Source organism: Colossoma macropomum, unplaced genomic scaffold (genome assembly GCF_904425465.1).
Source record: "Colossoma macropomum unplaced genomic scaffold, Colossoma_macropomum, whole genome shotgun sequence".
Lineage (NCBI taxonomy): Eukaryota > Metazoa > Chordata > Actinopteri > Characiformes > Serrasalmidae > Colossoma > Colossoma macropomum.
The window spans coordinates 22943431-22967601 of record NW_023494807.1 but is presented as its reverse complement, the minus strand read 5'-3'; the positions used below and the strand labels follow the sequence as shown (position 1 = coordinate 22967601).

The 24171-nt window shown below is 37.4% G+C and overlaps 1 protein-coding gene across 1 annotated transcript in view; it reads right to left on the bottom strand.

Annotated features, from left to right (window-relative positions):
• Positions 1–24171, bottom strand: part of cntnap2b (contactin associated protein 2b) — a 76742-nt gene that overhangs the window by 8567 nt on the left and 44004 nt on the right. Inside the window, exons 6-22 of the mRNA XM_036556607.1 lie at positions 22479–22663; positions 20234–20377; positions 17634–17892; positions 16245–16394; positions 15903–16065; positions 14224–14330; positions 13782–13901; positions 11430–11548; positions 10871–10955; positions 8699–8855; positions 8023–8150; positions 6643–6813; positions 5753–5971; positions 4493–4729; positions 4013–4237; positions 2370–2503; positions 1177–1270 (exon numbers count right to left, since the gene is read on the bottom strand). Coding sequence (XP_036412500.1) covers positions 1177–1270; positions 2370–2503; positions 4013–4237; positions 4493–4729; positions 5753–5971; positions 6643–6813; positions 8023–8150; positions 8699–8855; positions 10871–10955; positions 11430–11548; positions 13782–13901; positions 14224–14330; positions 15903–16065; positions 16245–16394; positions 17634–17892; positions 20234–20377; positions 22479–22663 — 2697 coding nt within the window. The remainder of the gene's footprint in view (positions 1–1176; positions 1271–2369; positions 2504–4012; positions 4238–4492; positions 4730–5752; positions 5972–6642; positions 6814–8022; positions 8151–8698; positions 8856–10870; positions 10956–11429; positions 11549–13781; positions 13902–14223; positions 14331–15902; positions 16066–16244; positions 16395–17633; positions 17893–20233; positions 20378–22478; positions 22664–24171) is intronic.

The following is a 24171-nucleotide window of genomic DNA, read 5'->3' as shown; positions in this document are numbered from 1 at the left end:
TTTAGCTAACATAACAATAGCTAGCACTTCTTCAAAGTTCGCTATCTGACTTCTGATATCTTGGCTGCTGCCTGACGCCTGTACTGTACAGCTCTGAGAGCAGCTCAGGGCGTTTCACTCTGTTTCTGCTTTGCCAGCAGCTGTAAAACCCGGAAACTGGAGTCGGATCAGGAGCTCTGCTCTCAGCCTCTGAGGATGATGTCAGTGCTCAGGGAGCTAATTCATTTACTGAGAGCAGCAGGTGGAAAACTAGGAGAGCGGAGTAGAACTGGGAGTTCTCCAAGACTGTAATCATTTATGAAACCAGAACCTTCCGGAAAACTTATTTGGGATGTACTTGGCACTAAAGCAGATATTTTTCAAAATATTAGGGCTGCAAAACATGGATATTTTGACATTTATTCATGGGAATTAACTAAAAGAGAGCTAAAAGAGCTAATATAACCACTGGTGAAAAAAAAGTGGTGCTTTGCCTAAGCCTGCACCTAATTCTGAGCAACAGAAAGTAATAAGCAATGGCTACAAATAAGTGATATAATTTTAAAATAATAAAATACAGTGAGATAATTCACTAACCATTCTGCTGCTTCAGAATAGACAGCAGCATGTTTTCTTTTTCAGTTGTCGAAAGTAACATTGAGCTTCTGTGGAAAGCTGGGCCAGACTTACAAATGTTTACTTTATGTACACTACTTTATCCTTTGTTTGAGGAAAAAGCTCACAGATTTTATTTCTTTTTTTAACTTTCAGACATAACTGTTCTTTTTCTCTGCTCACATAGAAACAACACTACAAGAGAACTGCTGCCCTGGAAAGTCTATCTATATAGTTATCTATAAAGTTATCTATATAGATAAATAGATATCATTCTCGTACTTACTATGAAGATACACTTTCTATAAACTATATAGAGAGTATATCTTCAAATATCTAGGAAAAAATCATTTCAAGCTCTGAAACAGTACTCCATTCACTGCTGGTTTCATAAAAGGGGTAAAAGCATTAGGTGCCCAATTGATTTTGGTATTATGTCCATTAGAGACAGCATATTGGAATCATTTGGTGTTGGTATCAGAAGATGTTGGATCAGGTATCGAAGGAAAAAAAGGAATGAATTTGATCCAATTCAGCTGTTTAAAACAAAGACTGTCTCAAAGAAATAAAAAATCTTCTCACCAAAGACTTTTCCAAGGAAAATGGTCTTGACCAGATTGAACACAGTGTCAGAAGCGTCAGGGAGAGAGTAGCTCACAGTGGGGTAATGATCTAACTGTAGAAACACATGGAGGCATAGAAACAAATTCAGTGAAACACCATCACATACACAGTAGCAGTGTGCTCATTTTCTAATCAGCACTCACTGATCTCACAATGATTCAATCCAATTGTGATTGTTCAATAGGCTACATGACACCTACATAAGCATGTGATGACATCCAAAATAAGCTTACAATGTTTATAAATGTTTATTCCAAAGGCGTCATCTGTCAAAAGGCTACTTTAGTTAACTTTGATCAAATTGGCAAATATAACTTTGGTAACACTTTCTATCAATGTCACGGTTGTAAGTATCTATAAACACATTTATAACATGTTATAACGCATTCCTTCGGCATTATAAACATGATTATAAACATTTATAAAAATTAATTACACTTTATAGCCATGTTCATTATACATTATGAATTGTTAATATAATGCATTATAAGTAGTGTTGATAACATGTTATACTGTCAGTGCCAAAGAAGTCAGTCCCAGCTTGAAGAGCATAAAGTAAAGACAAATACCAAGCTAACGGTGGTGTACATTGACTTTCCCATGTTGGGTATAACACTGATGACAGCACTAGTTTAAAATCTGACATTTGAAGCCTGTAATGTGCTGTACTTTGTATGTTGGAGTGTTTCAGTAAATACTTCAACTTGTAGCCTCACCCTTAACACTGGAGCAGGCTTTAGTACAGTATGCTTCACTTTATTTAAAGCGGACAAATACAACTTATAAGCTCTTATAATTTGTTATGATCAGTACTTATAATGTATTATGTTAACAATTCATAATGCATAATAAGCATGGCTATAACGTGTAATGCATTTTTATAAATATTTATAGCCATGTTTATAATGCCTTATGAATGCATTTTAACATGTTATGAATGTGTTTATAGATGCTTACAAAGGTGACATTCATAGAAAGTGTTACCACAACTTTTATAGCAAATGATGCTTATAGGAATAAGCATTTATAAACAATAATGTAGGGTTATGTGAGCTGTCATGACAAGCATATGTAAGTGTCATGTAGCCTTATGAACAGCAACCAACAGTAAAGTGTTACTGGAAACAATTCAATGCATCATGAACCCCCACCTGCAACTGAATGAGTCTCTCCTGTCTGCTGATGTTGACGCTGTGTGGCTGCCCATTGGCCATGTTGCGATGGTCCAGGCTGATGGTGAAGGGCTCCTTCAAGCCCCCCAAGCTGTAGCGTATCTGCAGTGTACCTAGGAGAGACCACATCACATCTCAGTGACTTGTCTTAAGAAGTGTCTCCTGGATCAAATTAGCGTTTGATAGACTGTCTCTAAAATGCAATATTACAAGCCCACGGGCCTGTATAAAAGTATTGGATGGTCAGATATGAACAAAATCAAAACATAGTTAAAAATAAGGTAAAAAATGACATCGGGATGATCGCTGCTAAAGCGGGAGACATTAAGCTAACAATCAAGTGATTTATGTATAGCACCTTGAAAAAATGCAACACCCTTGAAACTTTGAACAACGTGCTACTTGTTCAAACACACAGTCAACGTAAATGGGAAATCATAACACATTTTCCTTTTGTACTGTGATGTATTCCTGAGTAAAACACCCAGGGGTGGTCGGAGGTGAAACAAGATATTATTTTTAATAGAGCATTACAAGAAAAGAAGAATATAGTCTTTGCAATGACAACATAACCCGGGCACATGAAGTAACAAGGTAAAAAAAATGGTAAATTTTGATTATAGACTTAAGGCCCATATTCCTGAAGTGTAGTGTTAAGGTGCTCAGGACTAGCGTATTATAATCCTCTAAAATAAATTGCCCTGCTGCTTTAGCTTTAGCTGCTACATTTAGCTTTAGCTGCTGAATTTCACATTCTCAAAATGGCTAAATGCTTTACTGTTAACAGTTAACAAATAAAAAAAGCCCAAACTCTATATATTTTAAATGATGATAGAAAATGACCATAAACACCTGCACGTTTTATCAAGCCAGCAACGCTAATGCTAGTTTTTGAACAGCTCCCCTGCAACACTGAGCAGCAGCCAATGCCAGACCATACTTAGTTTGAGACAATTCCAGTCAAGAGCATTACAGTGTCTATATTGGCAGTTTGTTACATGGTCCCGTTTCTTTGAGAGCTCTATCAATACTCATATATGAACACCAAGCTTCCAGACAGGACATAAATGACATTTGTAAAAGCCTACAGTCCAATAAATGATGAGATGATTTTCATATGCAAAAAGCACATGATAGCCTGATAGACTCTTAGTGAAGCATGGCTTCCTCTAATAAACATTTTTCTTTGCTCCACTAAAACAGTGTGTATTTGAATCTGCCATTATCTCTCATTAAAGCCTGGTTTGAACAGGGTTCTATGGGCTGAGCTTCTACTGTCTTCCACAAACACGTTCAAGCAGACTAAACTGTCTATCAAACACCGCTCACGTTAAATAAACAAACAGCAGTGCAGTGACATACAGTAGATATTTTACACTTTGTAATCGCTAAAAATACTGAAGTCTGAGTTACGAGTAATACAGAGCCAGTGTTTAACATTTCAGCACCACGTTATGGTGCAATTTTAGCAGAAGCTGTGCTTCTTCTAAAGTCTTAAAGCAACCTTCACTGCTGTAAACACAGGACGTGTGTGTATGAAGGAACATTGTTCTGTTCCACTGTATACTTGTATTTGGCTGGGATGACAACAAACTTCTTCTGGTCAACATCTTTGTGCTCACCATTATGGCGCAGCACCACTGCCAGGTAGTCCTGTGTCTTGGAGCTGATGTACACCAGCACGGAGGGGGCGTGAGATGTGCTGAAGCTGAAACTCAGCTCCTCCTGAGTCAGGTTCCCCTCCACACTCAGAGCTCCAGACACACCTTTTTCCACAGGGGCAGAGGCACTGTCCGACATGAAGTCATACCGGACCATCGTGCCACTCTCAAAGTAGCCCCCGACATCTGTAGCACACAGAAATGAAACAAAAGTTGACTAATTAGACAGTGAGTGAAATTATGCTAGACAAAATGTCTACACAGCAAAATATTAATTTGCTCTGAATATCTAATATTTTTTAATTTGAGATATTTTAATTTGTAAGGATAAAATTAACTTATTTCTAGAAATCTATTGAAACTGAATTTATAAATATATATATATATATATATATATATATATATATATATATACGAAACAGAAACAGCCTAAAACAGTACCATCTGTACAGAAAGGCCCATCGAAGGCTGTGAGGCCGCAGTCGCAGGAATAGCCATTATATTTCTCCACACATTTGCCGCCATTCTGACAGTGCATGCCGTAGCTGGAACAGTGACCTGAGCAACCGGGCTTCACCCCTGGGGTCACCTTTGCCCGTTCCTCCAGATCAAGGGTCACGCCGTTCATCTTCAGGGAGCGGATGCATCCCAGAAATCCTCTCTGCCCTCCCGAGGCGCCTGCGATGTTAAATCAATATCGCTGCTTTAGATTCAGAGGCACAAGGTCCACTCTCACCCCAGCACTACATAAATTTACACAAATATGAAGTACTTATGCATTTAGAACATTGCAGAGAGTCTCTTATCTGGCAGGAAATCTATACAAAGAAAAAACAGTCCGAAGAGTCCAAGGCTATGTCTGTAACTATGCCCTATTTTCTACACGGTGCACTATTTTGACAGTGCCATTTTGCCATTTGTGGTGTCCAAAGATACTGAATACACAGTGCACTCTTACAGTCATACAATGTACCACAAAAGGTAGAACAAACTAAAATCTATCCTTTCTTATTAAATATTTTATTTATTTTTCTGTTTATTCTGTTCTTGTAAAGCATGTTAAGCTGCATTTTAACATATAAAGAAGCCTTTCTGAGGTGCTAGATTTCAGGATGTCATAAGCTGTATTGTTTATTATTATTTAATGCTTTTATTTTTCTGAGTATTATTATTATTATTATTATTATTATGAATGTGAAATTATGTGTTATTTTTAATCACACTGGTCATATTTGGATGTACATTAACTTTTTTTCTAAATGCAGTGCATTTTGTTATAGGTATATGAGTGGACAAAATAAGATTAATCAGAATGTCTTTGTTACTTTCATTAATTCTATAACATTATTTGTATTGTGTGAACACAAGTAAGAGCAACAGTGATCACATATTCCAACAAGCTAGTTTAAGTATAATATATATCATGTATACAGTCAATCTCACTCTCATTCATACAGCTTGTGGATTCTTGTTACAGTGAAGGCTCTTGAGGAGAACCGGAGTCTTATACTGTAGCCTATCATAGCAACATACAGTACATGAGCAGCCGGGCTTCATCCTGGACTATCACAGACGGACTGAATGGTCAAACTAGGATAAAGCTTTTGCTGAGTAAAACTAAAAAATAATAGGTTTTTGCTTTAAATTTGACAGCCCTTATTGTTATCGGACCAATTGTGTTTTGAGATGTATTTGTCTTACCCACAAACAGCTGACTGTAGAGCTGTAGCCGGGTGTGGCCCTGAGGCGGGGCTGCCCGCACCTCCCTGTGCTGCTTATCCAAACGCAGCACTGCCTCTTTCACATTGCGCTCCACCTCCACCCGATGCCACTGGTCGTCATTGAGAGGCGTTGGTGAGCGCACAGTCAGCTCCACCGGCCCGTTACCCACATCAAATGAGAAGGACACCATGTAGGCAGCTGCAAAGAGAGGGTCAGTTACTTCTCTGAGTGTCAGGATTTGAAAAGTCAAAATGCCCCAGGAAACTTTCTAATAATAATAACCCTAGAATGCATGTACTGGCAACCATTTGGGTCATTGGCAACCCAGGCACTTATGCTCCCCATACACTTTAGTAGCCTTGCACTTCCAATTCCACCATTTTACAAGCCCCACCCACCTTATAGGTCCATTCTTTAGATGTACGATTACAGACTGTCGCCCATTTGTTGTCCATCTATTATCCTCCCTCTGACCATTAATGAAGGGCTAATTAATGAAGGTAGGGATTTCTGATAGACTCACAAATTGATTTATAAACTGTTGTGTAGTGGAGTAAAGAAGTCAACACATTTTACTGACAACCACAAAGTAATAAAATGACTCATATTTTGTTTGTCACTTATCTCAAAATAAGGCTATGGGTTGTTATCAACCTGAAGTATCCATGTAAGGGTTAAAACAGCCTGGCAAAGTCAGGGAGCAGAAAGCACTTAAAGCACTAATGGTCTACACTTACGATATATTCTTGGTAAGATGATACGGCTCATTAGAGGCCATTAGTGTTTTCAAGGTGCTTATAAGCTACATTTCATGCACAGTTGAAATCATGTCTAAAGGTGAATAAAGTTTTACTGCGTAAATCACTCACATTTCAGCTCCAGGCGAATAAAGTCGGTGTTGCCCATGTTCTCCAGAAAGACGCCGTACGAGGACGAGGTCTTGAAATAGAAAGAGATATCTGCACTGGTCTCCCCTCGAAATGTGGGAAAGTGTAGATATGATGCCGGTGTGTTGAAGGATGCAGCATTCCAATAATTGCCTAAGCAATAAACAGAAGCGCAAATTAGACAGTTCACATAGGTCACAAGGTTTCTACATGCATTTAAGAGAATATGTTGGAGAAATATCAGGTTTACATATTTCTCCCCTTACCCCAAATGCAGTTGGTCAGCCAAAACATTTTTGGTATCTACAGTTAGCTTCCTTGGTTGAAGCTATGAAGCAAAGGTAGCTAACCAGCAATAGAAACTTATTTAGATCAAAAACATTGTACAAACTGCATGCCTAAATCATCAATATCGACCTCAAAAAAGTAGCAAAGCCATGCATTTTTGTAGATATTAGTACATCAGTAGGAGAAATCACATAAGCAAGTCTATTACAGATTGCTTAACAACTTGATGCAGTTTAAAGCAAGTGTGATGATTTAGACATGCAGTTTATACAATGATAAATGTTACTTAAAGTACTGTACAAAAGTCAGAGACCAACCACCACTAAGTTAGCAATTTTTCACGAGATATTTCTGAGGAGATTAGAAATAAGAGCACAAGCGAGAGGAAAGTCAAAGCAAAAAATAAAGGGAAAAACAGAACTTTCTAGAGAAAATGGTACTCTTAACGACTGTGCAAGATGTGGTAGACCACCAAAACTGTCACCATCAGATAAACAGCACTTAAATTTGCCAGTTTTCTTGTTTGCCATTCAAAACAAGTATGCTGTTGGTGTTCTGTGTTTGGGTTTAATTGGATCGTGAGAAGCTGAAAATGCAACTTCTAAGACTGAACTGTGTAGAAAAATATTTCGCCTTTTTTCCTTTATAAAAATGTAAAGAAGTCTCCTGAAAAAAAAAAAAGATTTTATATTTAGCTGGGTCCTCAGTGTAATGTTCTGTTAAATATATGCTTTCTTTTTTCTGATGCTGAAAATTTTGATTGAATATGAAATAAATGAAACATGGTCTCTGGCTTTTGCACAGTACTGTATTTGTTACTTGTTAGCTACACTAGCCTTATAACTAGCACAAAACTAAATAAGGAAAAAACAAACATCTTGGCTGATTATCTGTATTTGGGGTAAAAGGAAAAACTGTAAAATTAACTTTTCGTTTAACAGATGAACATTTGGCAGATATCCATCAACAAATGGTCACGCTGTAGTATCAGCAAGCAAAATGTACATTGATCTGCCTGAGTAGGTATCTCACGCATTCCAAAAGGCAAATCAAAGCTAATATCATTCTACGTACGGTCTCCTTGGCAGCGGAGAGGCCCTACAGTAAGCTTGGCCTCAGATCCAGAACGCTGTGTGTCCCCAACAACCACTTGAGTGACAGGTAGATGGTCCTTATACATCAACACACCTGCGTCCTCCCTCCTGTGGAAAAAAAAACACACAAACCACATTCAGATAAAAGCTTCTGACCACCAGAGGGCAACATATCATCATGAAATTTGTAGGCCTGCAAGTATCCAGTGGCTCAAAGTAAGACTGCTATTCAATAACATTGTATTTGTTAGGGACACAAAGCACCTAAACAAACCCTGAATCAGGATCTACATGCACAAAAGATTTCTTATATATAGTCATCATTCAGCAGGATGTTGTGCTTTACTGATGCATTCTGCAATTGAAATTGATCCAGAGCTAATACAGGCAAATGAGCCCAGACTGCTACCTCCCCTCACCAGGAGAAGTGGAACTCATTTATCAGACCCAAAATCCATCTAAACCCATCTAAACAGGCTATAAGATTCCATCATGTGTTAGCTACATTGTGGGTCCAGTGCAATACTAAAAAGCAAACTTCAGACACTAAACATCTCTAGGCTGATTGAGTACAGTTGGTTAAGGTGAAAACTGTGTGTACATTTGAATTTTTGTCATCACTTTTAGGCACTTTTTAGAGTGAACAGAGGTCTCACCACTGTCTCTGGTCAGCATCGCAGTTGCAGTAGTAGTTAGGGTCAGTGCAGTTACGCTCAATGCCACAGGCACATTTCTGAATTCCTGGTCCCGAGCCGCCCCAGTAGAAGTGTTTCTCATTCCCCCGACCAACCCACCAGGTGTACGGCGAGCCATCTATCACAAACAAACAAAAATTAATTTATTATTAACAATATTTGATACTGCAGCTATTCATAGTTGTGCAAAAATAAACACCTGCTATAACCAGGGCCTTGTCTTTAATATGAGCAAGACAGCACGTATATACTTTTCAAATGAACAGAAGAGGAATCTCAGGTGTATTCATTAAGAGAATCCAAATCCAAACTGTAATACTGTGTATCGTGGGATAATTACTGATTCACCTCGAACGCTGAGAAACAAAGTTTCTTTCTAAAGTAGTTAAGCTCAGCCAAAAGAACAAATATTACAGCTCAGCTGGTAAAATCCACATAATTCCCTGATTCTCAAAGTATCACAGCTTAATATAAAGTGGGAATAACAAGGTTGAGACCATTAAGAAGCCTCTATAAGGATAGATGGGCTTTCTGACTTTGATAGATGAGCTATTTCAGTAAGGAAATGCAATTACTATCGATTTCCACCCTGCTGAAAAGACCAGCGCAAACCAGCATGAATTCCATGCTAGTCCATGCTGGTTTATACAGGTCTTGTGCTGGTCGGGTGCTGCTGGGTGGCCAGCTAAACCATCACTGGTCATGGGGCTGAGCATAACATTTTTCAGTAAGAGGCAGCTAGCCTAGCCCTGCTTTAGCAAATCCCATAGAGAGCTGACTCAGTAGGCTAGTGGTGCGCTAATCTGCGTTGAGGGTATGTGTGAAGACTTAGACCCAGAGTAAAGAACTCTTCAAACATTAGCTCCTGCTGGGAAGAGCAGACACACATTCACACGCTGTCTTGTGGAGATAGCAGGCAGAGAAAGCAGTAAGGGTGAAAAGAGAATCGGTAAGGATTGGTGGATCTTCTGATCCTGAGATTACCTTCTGAGAATCAATCCTTACATAAAAAATACTGATGCAGGCTCCCTATAGTGGCCATTCTGCTAGCAGAATGGAACTTGACTCAGATATTTTTAATGAATATAATAAAATTAAATATTTTTTCCATGTAACTCTGTTATCAGATTAACTAGGATACTGTTGGCTCTCTGTATGTGTAATGTTGAGCTGCTAGTGAGCAATAAGGGGCAAAAGGAGTGCCCCTGCTGTGAAAACAATTCACACTTTTCCATAAAGATGCTCAAGCCAAGATAAAATGAACAACACTATCTTGATTTTAAAAGATTGTGTACAGCTGCCACAATAAAGCATTTAACCCCTTGAAGTTCCATACTAAGGCTTAACATTCAGTAACTACACGGACGTCAGTGCAAACTGGCTGAGCTATTCTTAGGTTATAGAAGTGTGTAATAAAACTTTGGGCCTGCTGGTGGGCCCTGGCCATTTAAGGGATTAAACAAAATAAAAACACTGATAACTATTGATTTTCTTGCTCACCTATAAAGGCAAAAATCAAGTTTGCTTCTAGTATTTTAAGCCATACACATTTCCATCATTCAAAAATATTCTTTCAACATTGTTGAAGAAAAGAATGATTAGTTTAGCCGAGGGATCTCCCCCAAAACAGCAGACATTGCATTTTATGGCCACTGTGAAAAAGCGTTAACCAGTAATTTTTATTTGTTTTATAAAATTGAACATCTATCTATCTGATGCTGAAAAAGTGAAAAAAAGATTGAAACCAATAAATCAAATGTCTTACCTAAGTATGTGGTGATAGGCCTAATATTATTGAAGAGCACAGTTTTGCAATAAATCGTAGGTTGATAGATACGTCCAGACTCTGGACTTTTTAGTTAAGATAAATGCAAAGAGTCCCAAATATATGTTTATTGAAGGCTGTATTTTTTTTAATAAAGATTTCCCCCTTTTGAACACAAGAAGACTTTTGAAATTATTTATATTAATACTGGTATCAGGATTTTAGCCTTGGTATTATTCGGTATCAGCCTGGAAAAAAAATCAGTGCTACTGCCAATCCCTAACAGAGACAAAAAGAGGGATGCAGTGAGGGAAAGGGGAGAGGGAATAGAGATTTTCTGCCACACACACACACACATGCTTCTTTACCTGGTGAGTTGAGTAGGCGTGACATACGGCAAGCGTAGGCCACATACTGCTCACAGTGCTCTGCGCTGCTGGTGATAGCGTTTACCTAAACAACACAATAACACAAACACTGCTCAAAAGGTGAAAAGGTCAGATAATATAACCATCTGTATAAAGCCATGCTGTGATTTTGTATGAGTTACTTCTCACTCGCAGCTCATTGAAACAAGCTAAGATATTCTAATGGTTCTAAACATTGACTCCCATTTGTGTTTGAACGTAATAGAGGAGATATTTTATTACAGTTTGAATTTTGAGTACAATTATATTTTGTCACGTTTCTGTCATTTTATGACATCTTAACAAATAGCAAGCCTGCTGATTCAGAATGCTGAATGTAAATGTTATTAATTGCATAGTGGTGTTATTAATTATGTAAATATGAAATTACTTTTAAACATATATCAAATATATCGCAAAATGACAATACTAAGTCTAGGCCTTTAAGGGGTAACAATGTGCCTTGTCCTTCACGGTACAGCAGAAGTGTTTCAGCATAGATCTAGAGAGAGAAAAGCACCTGGTCAGTGGTCATGCTGTAGTTGAGCCTCAGTACAGTTCCCTGTGCGGGATCAGAGCCTGAGCTTACTGCGCTCTGAGGAGGTAGATCATTTACCAGTGTCGTCCACACTTTGTCCTCTGAAACGCAACCACACATATATACAACATCAAAAATCAACCGATTTGTAGTACTGAGTACTATTAGGGTGGAATTCGTTTTACATGGGGAGATGAGGTAAAGTAACATTACGTTTGTAATGTTTATGACAGATTTGCATGGGATAAAAAACTTAAAGCACTGTTCAGATTAGATTAACTCATCAGTGGGATGAAAAAAAAACTCATGCATCAGGACGAGTAACAAAAATCCTATAGGAGGTATGAGTTTAGGGCTGTATTTTCTATGCACTTGGATGTTTGCGTCACATGTGGACATCTGATCATGCTCAATGTACATGAAAAGTTGATAATACTGCAGATAGAATGTAGTGCTTTATTCATGTAGTTGCCATTGTAATGACCCTTTTAATCAGCCTGCGAGATCTCATCTCTCTGATAGATTTTATTTTCTTTCTCCTTCTGCTAATGCTCTTCCAGTGTAGAGTGGATGGAGACAAAGTTCTACCTTCCAGACCAAGTAAATGGTCAAAAGACTTCCAAAGCATACGTTTTGCGATTTGGAAAATATTTAATATGGATATGCTTGCTAGAAGACTAAACACAGCGAGTAGCAGCGATCAAAAACTCCTTTCCAATGCAAAAAAAAAAAAAACGCTTTCCCAACATGGCTGACTTGGACAACAATAAAATCAGAGAGGAGCACCTGTAAAAGAGGATATTACCTCTGGGATGCAAATTTAATCTCGTGCCTTAGCATAAATTACGGAAATGGGAGTGGCTACTCAATTTATGCATTGCTGTCCATATGTAACATGTCCAGCTGCTCACATTTAGAAAGCATGTTCAAACTATGGCTGTCACTATTGATTAATCAAGTAAACTAGTAATTATTTTGACAATTAATCAAGTGTAATATTTTTTCTTAAGGCCAAACAATAAATATTGGCTTAACTGGACAATGATTAGCAATGGAGTTCAGTTCTCTTACAGCCCGTGTCAGGCTCCAGTCCTCATGGGCCAAAACACTGCAGACTTCCGCACACTGCCTCATTAAGCACACCTGATTCAGCTCATCAGCTGACTAGCAAGGCCTTCATGAACTGAATTCAGAGAGATAGATTTTTTAGCTTTGGCCTGGAAGGTCCCCATTGACATCTGCAGCATTTGAAGCTTGTAACAGACATTCAAGTGTCAAATTCTTTATTTTGTATATTGTGTTTTTACAGTATCTCTGAATATTACTGGAATAGTGTTATAGCCTGTTAGCTGTCTGCTGAGCTGTTCAGTCTAGATCTGATTAAACAAAACCTTTATTTTAAATACACTAAATTTGTAACTACAAACTAAAAATCCAGTGAAATTTTAATCGAGTAATAAATTAATTAATTGAGTAATTGTGACAGCCCTAGTCCAAACATTACATTTACTAGTAATAATGTTTACTCTAACAATGTACCTAGCTGTCTAAGGTGAACGCAATATGTCATTAGCATTGCCACTAAGGTGGGAATTTACAGCCAACAGTCATCATCACTGTATAACATCAACTGTCATTTTACATGTTTTAATGTTTGAGTCACACACTTGAGGTTCAACAATACACATGAGCCACAGAAAAAATAATTAAATGCTTCTTTGAGAGACTTCATGCTTAAGAAAAAAACATTAAAAAATCCTTTTCCAGAGAAAATAATGCAATGTTTAATGAAATGGCAATTCACATGTTTTGTCTGCAGTTTTCAGTAATGAAAAATACTGAGAAAAACCAGCAGAACTAATCTCTGTCCTCACAATGATTCAATTTGCTAACAATTCTTTATGAAATTATTGAAATCTTCAATCTTCAATTTTTGCCATGATTCAATTAAATTCTATTAATTTAGTATGAAGTATTTTTAAAAGACATACTGAATACATAAATGTGACTGAAGCAGTATATTTTCACAGCACTGAAATATAGACAATAAGAATATGCTAAGCTTTTAGCCATGTTTAAAATGTTTGAAAATGGCCCAGGATTTTTATTTTGGAGGAAATTAGTGCATACTTTGTTGAATATTGTTAGAATTGATTATAATATTATAATGCATTACACTATTTCAAATGCAGCTGACGCTTTGATCTGAAGGTGGTGATTCAGCTGTGTTGATTTTTTAACATTATAATCAATAGAAATATTTTTACATGCATTAATATAAATCTAGTTGTAAGAACACAACAGTCTTGTGCAAACAGAGACGTTGTCTCTCACCCATCATGTTGCAGCTGACTTTAAAAGGCTCCAGGGGTCCGCTCCCATCCGGATCGATCCAGTATGAGTCGGAGGTTCGGCCCAGGTGCTTATATTCTTCGCAGGACTGCTCATAGACAGCTGCAGGAGAACAGCCGTAAGCACATTAGCAAACGCTAACACACACACTCTGCTGTAATAACTGCAACAGCACTTCATTTTTGTACACACTCAGCTAAATTCAGAGCGAAGAGAGAGAGAGAACACACAATCCATACCTAAAGAATGTGGTACTACGATACTTTTTTCTAGATATGTTTACTATGTGTTACTAAGAGCATTAGCAAAGACAATTAACTTGCTAATCCCACCCGGATGAATGGACAACGTTAGAATTAAACAGGTAATAAACAGGACACAGCACATAGAAACAGTATACTGTTGATCTAATTAAGATGCATACATGTGTGGCAGGTAGCTCCCATGTATCCAGTGCCATCACAGGAACATTTAAACGTGTCACCAGTCTGGGAACACCTGCCTCCATGCTCACAGTGGTTAGGGACACACCTGCAAGGGAACAGGACCAATTATTAGAATGTTTACACAAGAAAACTTCATATTTAATAGAAAATTATACAGAACACTCAACAACTAAATATAATACAAATCTTTCAGTGTTAAGAGTGTCCACACTTTGCATTTTAGTGCAGGTTATCTGATGGGAACACTTTTAGTGGTATACCAGGCTTTCCAGATGTTAGGAGTCCCATTTTCTCTGTAATTTTTAGTCTTTTTTTTTTTTTATTCAGTTTTGAAAACTCAATTTTCCTTTGACATTCCTTCTTATGCAAGTCTAATCTTCTCAGAAATATCTCCTGAAAAGTGAAATATATGTTTTTGCTAGAAATTAAATAAATGAAGGGTGGTCTCTGACATTTGCACAGTACTATAATAATGCGATTCACAACTGGCTAAAGAACTCACAATATCTTGCACTTAAAAATGTGGCTTCAGCTCTTAGTTAAGCAATCATGCTGATAAAAGTAGTGCCTTAAATTAATGTAGTTTTGTCTTTTAGTTTACGTATTTTTGACAGTAAATACATTGATGCAGTATAACTTCTTCATGTTCAATGCATTATTTTTCTCAGTGCATTATGATAAACGAGTATGTGAATGTGTCTGTGTGAGATATGTTCGGCCCATATTTTGTTCATTACGGCTAGTGTCTTGCTGTAATGGTACTATGAGAATTGTAATTTCTGCAAAACTGTAGGTGTGGTACTCAGTAGAGACTGTTCTGTGTAGTGTTAGATCAATGGGTTGTTCTTGCTTGTTCCTGAGTATAGAAGCTGTCAGCGTGATCAAACAGCACCGGGTCATGTGAAGGGGGGCTTTGAAGATGAAATCCTGCTGTGTTAAATCAATGACATCAGAACCAGAGATAGTTCTGCTCCACTGCTATAAAAGTGCTTATGTAAATGAAGTATTACCAAGCTGTCACCGAGCTCCTATCCTCACCACTTATGGCTGCACTGTCACCAAACGATAGATAAACGTAGACAAAAGACAAGGATGCAGTGTTTCTGATTGAAACCAGCTGTCTGCGTACAGTGTACGCATATAATTTGAGATCTTTGTTAGCATTCCCTGAACATCTTTATACATATAGGCCAATCAAAACCAGTGTATATGTTTCTTTTCTATGTAGGTCTACAAAAACATTAGTACAAATATTTAATTCCTTAAAAGCTCCTTATGGTGATGTAGGTTTGTTAAGACAGTAGCCATTACTACTTCACACATTTAACACATAGCACTGAAAGACAGACTCATCACCACACTTAAAGTATTTTAGCCAGGTGAGCTGTACTTGTGCGGGTGCTTTGTAAGTGGCAGATCAGCAGACTTACTAGCTTGGGGATGCACTTGGGAGATTAGAGGTTTAGGGGTGCACACCACTACACTAATATTAAACATGGATACATTCCCACCTGTGTACATGTACTGTAGTTTGTTTCTGTTTATTTGTTTACTATTTGTATCTTTCGGTCACGCAAGGACCAGTTTCACCTAGCAAAATTCTTTATCTACAAAAGTGTGCTTGGCTAACGATGTGATTCTGATGATGTATATGCACCTGTCTATAATGGCACACATGTCCAAGCTGACATTCTCGAAACTTCCCAGCATGCCCTTCTCCACAGCGTGCAAGTCCACCAGTTCTCCATCCACATGGATAAGCTGCATGCAGCCCTGGAAGGAGCGCTGAGATGGAGAGAGGTCCGTCCGTGGGAAGTAGCCTGCAAACCAGAAACAAAACTGAATAAAATGAAAACTGGACTCTCCACTACTGAAAGGCTTCATTCTGATGTAACATGTGTTTGCATATAAGGAACCTGATTAATTCAATCAAAATGGTATATCAACAGCCACATTCAACATGTTCAACAACATGTTCTTATGATTCTGAAAAAATCACCTCCAAAGTAGTAATCTCCTACTGTCCGGATCTGAATGGGCAGAGAGGCTCTTACAGAGGATGTCTCATCACCGTTGATGGTCAGCATTGCGAAGCTCTCCAGAGCCAGGAAATGAACACTGTGCCACTGTCCATCATTGAGGCCAGAACCTGGGCAGAAAAACAGTTCAGCTAAATTAAAAATATATAGAGAGATGTCAAGTCTCAATTCTATCTATCTATGTATCTATCTATCTATCTATCTATCTATCTATGTATTTATCTATCTATCTATCTATCTATCTATGTATCTATCTATCTATCTATCTATCTATCTTTATATATCTGTCTATATATCTCTTTTCTGAGAGACAACATTAACTTTTAATCAAATTTCAATTATAAATATAGCTGCAGGTGGCAATTCAGGGGTCCAAGAACTAATTTGCAAGGTGGCCCCATGTGTTAATAGGCCCAAGTAGATAATTACAGATATACTTTTCTGACAACAGAATAACACTTTTACTGTTTTTTTTAGAGCTGAGGCCAAGTTTGATATAAATCAAAGTAAGCTGTGCAATTTAGCAAAACACAGCTATTGGGGAAATTTAAAGAGAGCTAAAAATATTTTGGTTTTATTTAGCACTAGTTTGAGGATTGTTGTAACTCCCACACAGACCAATTAATTAAACAAAAATTAGGCATGCTCCTTCAGATTTTAATAATATATAAATGTGCTAGGTTTGGCCAAAATCAGACAATGCATGACTGAGTTTTAGACAAGCGAGAAACTCTGCTGTTTAATTGATGTGTTGTTGACATAGTATAATAAAAATTCAACACTTTTTATAATTATTTCACTCCATCTGCACTGTGTGTTTCAAGACCAATTGTGAGCTAATGGATGAAAATCCTATGACTTGTTTGAAAAGTTCTACTTGCAAACAATTGACAATTGTGGACATATGGTGAATTTTTTTAAAAGACTTGTCAAAATTTCTCTCACAGAATTGCATAATTGGAACTTAATTTCAAGTCTACAAGCAAAACACACAAAAATGTACTTGTTAATAATTTTAAAAAACATGAGCAGCTCCCCCTTGTGGTCAATTGTTGTAAAATTTCAATTGCTAATGGACAGTCAATACATGCCATACCAGTCAAGTTTCATGATGATCAGCCACTGCTAAACCTGTCAAATGCCTGCTAAAACTTTAGAATCTGCACTTTCAACTGGATTTCTCTTGTTGTTTCAATGAGCGAAGAGTGATAAATAATATATTATTGCAAATTCCTTTTGCTATTGCTGCTGATAACATCAATGTATATGGCTTTTAAGTAGAGAATGAATATTGTGATTCAACATGCAAAATGTGCCTTGTAGAGGGTCATGTGGCTCTGTGCTGTTACCTGAGGAGATGTCCACACGTGTATTCTTGCCCTGCGAGATGTAGATGTGCACCACCACTTTACCCTCCACTAGGCTGAGCTCCACACCTCCGGGCATGAGTGGGGTGAAGACCAGCAGACCGCTGGGGCTCCATGTGCGGAACTGCAGGCTGACCGACACTGTGTCCGCGTCGCTCTGGCCTGGAAGCTGCAGGGTGCTAGTGGAGTTAAAGAAGGCTGGAAACGTCTGTGAGGCTGGGCAGGTGTAGGTCAGGTTACGCTAGGACAAACACGAGAGAGTGAACTGAATGTAGGATTGTAATAATTACTCAACTCAACCCAATTTTACATTTTTTAAAAAACATACATTAAAATTCACTTTCTTAATGAAGTGAAAATGACTAGCTGGCAATTTGCATGATGATAATGCATGTTTTAAATTGTCACACTGGCCTCTTGCAGTAAGAATCAGAGCTTGATGGACATTCTCATTTATATACATATACATATTTTTGGCCACTGTTTGGCTCATAAACTGCTTTCTTCTTGTATTTTACTTTTATCCCACTTATGCCATTTCTGCCAGTTTATGTACCAAAAACAGGGACTATTTTCCTACATGCCCATTTTCTACCCTTTTTGCTTCTGTGCCTTTAAGACTGATATATGTAAATAAGCTCCGCTTTTATTGGCTGCCCTTTATTATACCTCCTTGGAAAAGCAGTTCAGGCTGAAACACTTCTTATAATTTTAATGTGAATAGGTGGAGCTAAACTGCTTTTGGCTGAATAGGCACATATACGCAAATGTGTTGGTTTTCCTGACATCACTAATTCAAAATGGGCTGCTTTGAGGCTTAGTTTGTGTGTGTGGACTGTAGAGACTAGAGAATAATAATGTGTAGTTTGGAAACTGAGGACATTCATCCTGACATAAAACACTGGGGTTATACTGGGTACATTGTGCTATTTGGGGTATCAAATAACTCATTGGGTTACAACACCATGGGATATGTATGAATTTAGGGGAAGGGATTTACACGTATATTACTTACATTACAGTTAAAGGGGGGTCACTGGTTACATTAATGGGTTATTTACATTAAATAGGTAAGTGACTGCACAGGAGTGGATTAATTCACACTACACAACATTTCTCAGCTGGGCCTCTACCTGAGAACATAACACAGCACACACACACAGACAAACACTGCAAAAAAGGGCATCTTATCAAGTGAAATGATCTTAAATCTAGTTGATATACCTAATATTTCCAACTTTGATCTGGTTGTGCACTTATTATAAGATTATCTAACTTATATCTAGACACGTTTCACTTGTTTTAAGCAATTTAAGTAAAATTGTCTCACTATACTGGCAGGTAGTTTTGCTGGCTTCAAGCACATTTCTTAAAACAAGCAAAGTTATCTGCCAACATGGTGAGAATATTTGGCTTAATAAACTTACTTATAACAAGGACAAAAATGTCTAGAGATAAGGTAAATAGTTTAAATTCAGCTTACAACAATCTCAAGAGCAGAAATACTAGATTTATTGACTATTTGTAAGATAATTTTACTTGACAAGATAGCATTTTTTTGCGGTGAACACACACATATAGCACTGTTCAAAAATCAGAAACTACCTTTCATTTTTTTTAATTTCTAGTCAAAAAGTCCACTGAGCACAGTTTATTCATTTTTTTAAGAGATATTTCTGAGGAGGTTAGATATAAGAAAATCCACTTTTGCAAAAAGGTGAGGAGAGTCAAAGGAAAATAAATGAAAAAAATGAGTTTCCAAAAGTCATAGGACTAAAACAGGACTAAAAATAACTAAAATAGAACTTCTAACAAGACCTGGTAGATCACCAAATCTGACGCCATCAGATACACAGAACTGAAAGCTCCACACCTGAACATCAATGAATGTGTTTTGGATTGCTTGGATCATGAGAAGCAGAAAATGCAACTAACTTCTAATACTGGACTTTGCAGGTGAGGAAAAAATCCTACAGATTTTTTGGAAAAACTGAAAGCAAGTCTCTTGAAAAGAATGGAATCTACATAGTAATAAATATTGAATAAATATGATATTTAGTTGTTGAGAATTCATGTGTAATTTTCTGTTTAATACATGTTTTCTCCTTTCTATTTCTGGACAAAATGAATACTTGTACTTAATGGCTCTTCTGACTTGAAATTAAATACATGAAGGGTGGTCTCTGACTTTGGCACAGTACTGGAGTACATTTTTAAGGGAAGCTCAAGGACGGGGCAGAAGAAACCAGGTAGAAAAGTGAGTAGAACTGAAAAAAAAGACTTACACTGTTTGTCAAAAATAAAAGTTCCAAAGCCTAGTGCACTGCAAATGGCATAGACAGTATATTAAAACAGTTTAAAAGCTCTAAACATGTTCTGAAGGGTCAATACAAAAAGGAACAATGATCTTAATGTCTTTTGTCACTGTGCTGTAAATCAGAAATAAGCTCGGCCCATAAATGTCCAGAGCTTGGACAATCTGCCAGTGCTAACGCTGAAGCATACATGCAGTGTAAACCCCTTAGCAACCTATACGCTCTGCAGCACTCAGTTAAAAATAGAGATGCAAATTAGACCCTTACAAAACTGGATGTGTCCACTCTCTTCCTGCGGGCCAGGTTGGTGATGTTGTCTCCGTTGTAGTGGATGCCTTCCATGCAGCCGATGAAATTCTGTGGGCCGCCTGAGCTAGGCTTAGCTGACACAGGCATTCCTCCAAAACTGATCTGTGAACAGATGTGCAGACAGAAATATGAGCAAAAGCAGAACATTTACAGTGGTGTTCAGGAATTGGCTAGTAATGTAGCAGGGAGCTGTCAAGATGCTAACTGGTTCTTAGCGTCATTAGCTTTTATGCCGTTACTAACTTGAATTGATTATTAGCCATATCAGCCTTTTAGGTCATTGGCCAATCTTTCTGTTTTATTTCTCAACCTCAATTGTTGAAAATGTCAACATCTACAGTTTTATTACAGTGGTATGCAGCACCTAGCTAGTAATTGTTAGCCAATGATGTCATGTTGCTACTAGCTTCAGCAACAGCATTTTTGGGCATTAATTTAATCTTCAGCCGCTAATTTTGCTCTCATTTCACAAGCTGAATTGTTGAACAAATGTTGATATCTGTTATATCTGTAATGTCAATACAAATGTTGACACATAAACATTTATAAAATGTAGAAATTGGGACTAGCATTACAGGACAATGTAACATTTATTTTTCTGTAGGGTTACAAATTCAGTAAAATGAATAAAAGCAGACATTGTAGCTAAGTAGCCCAGTGCCACCCAACCTCTGGAATACAGTGAATCTGAGATCAAGTATCGCTTTGAAATAATGGTCAAATCTAAACATGTCTCTGATGCCAAATTAGGCATCTTTAGCAATTATCTGCCAATACCATTACGATTCCAATATTATTGTCCATCCCTAACTTATAGTATTGCAGCATTTGGCTAACAATCTATTGTGTAATATGGTGTCATGATGCTAACTGCTCCCTACTGGCCTTTTACTTATCTTTAGCAACACCAACTTTTTGGACATTACTTTAATCTTCAGTTAGGTTATTAACCTTAATCTGATTCTCTCTTATTTCTCAAATGTTGCTGTCCATAGAAAAACATGTAGCTCCAAAATAGTAGAAGAAGAAGAAGGCAAAATTTTTAACATTTCTTTTGGTCCAATTATCATGAAATTTCCACAGATGTAAAGGACAGCTGCTGTGTTCAGTAGATGTAGAAAAATAAAAATCGACAAAAATGAAGATGTGTGGGGTTTTTTTGGACAGCGACAAAATGGTAAACAGCTACAGTGTTGTGCAGCACTTGGCTAACAATCTGCTATGGAACTGCATAGTGCCATGATACTAAGTGGTCCCTACAGGGTCATCCTTATGTTCCCAAGCCCCCTTATTTGGTCATTGGAATTTCTATGAAACAGCCCAATTGCGTAGCTAGCAATTTAGCTCACTTTTTTAAAAATGCTTCTTGTTGTCGCTTGTATGACCTCTGGTGACCTCAACCACGAGGAACCCTTTCATAGGTCTCCTTAATGTATCATCCAACACCAGCTTTTTTGGGCATTACATTAATCTTTAATCTAATTGATTCTCTTTTGTTTCTCAAACTGCAGCACTGAACAAATGCTTAAAATCCACACTGTTGTGAAGCAATTGGCAAACAAGCTACTCTTAGAACTGCATAGTGCTAAAATGCTAATTGGTGCTGGCTAGCTTTTATTCGTCATTAGCAGGAACAGCCTTTTTGGGCATTGCTTCAATCTTCAGCTATTAGTTCTCAATGATTTCTTTAGCTTTGCTTAAGCTTTTAAACCCCCCTCCACACAGAAAACACCCCAATTAACAGATATTTTTACTTGTTTTAACAGTCTTACATTTTTTCACGATAAGGAAGAGGATATAATTAAACAGAAAGCATCAGCGTAACCCACAGGAAGTGAAATGAGAGAGAAATGTGCCGCAAGAGAGAAAGCAAGAGAGAGTATAGGCTACATTATTATATTTCAGCAATAACTCATGCTTGTATTCATGTATTCGTGCCCTGGCCCGTGCAGGAGCTGACTCATGGGACAGGCAGTGGGGCTGCAGAGAGAAAGCTGGAGGCTAATTTAAAAATCTCTCCATAGATTCCTTTCCACTCTCATAAATGAATAATAATCCCAGATGCACCCTCAAAAGTCACCAATAACGATGAAAAATCACCTCAGAAATGCAAAACACAGTGCCACTGGAAAGCCAGTGATAGCTTGCATACTGATGAACTTCACAAATATGCACCAAAGCTGGAAGTACGAAATGTCCAGACCTCATAGTCCAGGTCGAGATGGTCAAACTCGCCATTGGTGCGGAAGCTCTGCGTGTGTTGGTCCAGGGTGAAGTTCACACTGCGTCTGTATCTCTCGACTAGCACAGAGTGCCAGTGGTCATCGTCCAGAAGGCTGCCGCTGGAGACCAAGGTGTGACCCTGGATGGAGCCATACTGGTTGCTACCTGGAGTGGACAGATATCAGTGAATGAGGCGTCAGAGAGAACGTTAAGCACCTCAGCTTTAAATCTAATGACATGTACAACTGTGTCCTTTGTAATCAGAAGGATAAAGACCTTCAAGACAACTCAAATGGTGCACAGCTCAGAGAACATGTAAGGACCCACAAAACATTGTTTGTTAATCACTATCATGATTATGGCCTTTACAACACTAATTTCAAGTGAGCCCTCTAACCAAGCATAATGTTTTTTGGTTGTGTTGATGCCTCTGAATATTCATTTAATTAAAAAAAGTACATTCTTTCCTATTTTTAATCATATTACATAGATTCACTATCGGTCATTCTACATCAACTCACCTAGAGCCTGTTCAGTCAAATCAGGGATTTCCATGCAAAAAAAGACAAGCAAAAACTTCAAAGCTGTGCTCCCATTCGTTTTTGATTATGTTGTGTACAAAACGAATTCGTTTTTTGGTTATGCATTTTCAAAATTTGCCCTATTAGGTTCTTAAATTTGGTTCTTAGTTATCTTAAATTTTGAGTTTAACCACTAACAGCATGACTTAACTGAGCTGTAATATTATCTGGATATAAATACAACAATATGAATAATAATTTACTTTGAATTGACTCCTTACATGCACACAACAGGTTAATTTAAAGCACTTTAGATTATACTTTTTATGTCATTAAATCTACATTAAGGTTTTATGGAATATTTTCACATTTATAACAAATTTATGAATTACTCATCAAAATGGCTTCACAACTAAAAATTAATTTTGTAAGTTTTATTGATCCTAGATTTTCTCAAACTTTTTCCTGAATAAAGGCAGTTATGTCAGATTAAAATACAAAATATACACACATGCTATAACTCTTTTGTAGCTTAATAATTTTTGATCATGATGTATTTAATAAAGAATCACAATGTGAAAAATGGTAAAACTATAGAAAAATGATTTCCGAATGAAGCTTTCCAAATTAACCTTTATAATGCTGAAGAGAGTCAGTATCCTATTTTGAGAAATAATGTGTCCTTGTATTTCTTCTTGTAGGGGGATATGTTATACACTGAACCCACAAAATGTGATTGCCTTGCTGGCAATTTTTTAGCGCGAAAGAAGTTGATTAAAAGTGAATTATTATAATTAATGTTAGGTAGGTACCTATTGCCCAGTTAATATTTCAACTCAGTCATTTTGCAAGCAACTAAACTTAAAATTTCAGACATAATTCTGAAAAGAATAGGGCAAACTTTCAAAATTCATGACTAAAAACCTAACTGAAGCAAAACTTTGAAATTTTGCAAAGTTTCTTTAAATTAAATTGAAATTTTTGCTTGACTCATTTCATGGAAATCCATGATGTAACTGAACAGGCTCCAGGTGAATTGGTATAGCATGACCCGAATGCATTTTTAATATATTCCAAGATGTATCGTAAACACAATACAAGCTATACAGTCACATTAGTATATGGTTCATGTCATTATGGACATCTGAGGGA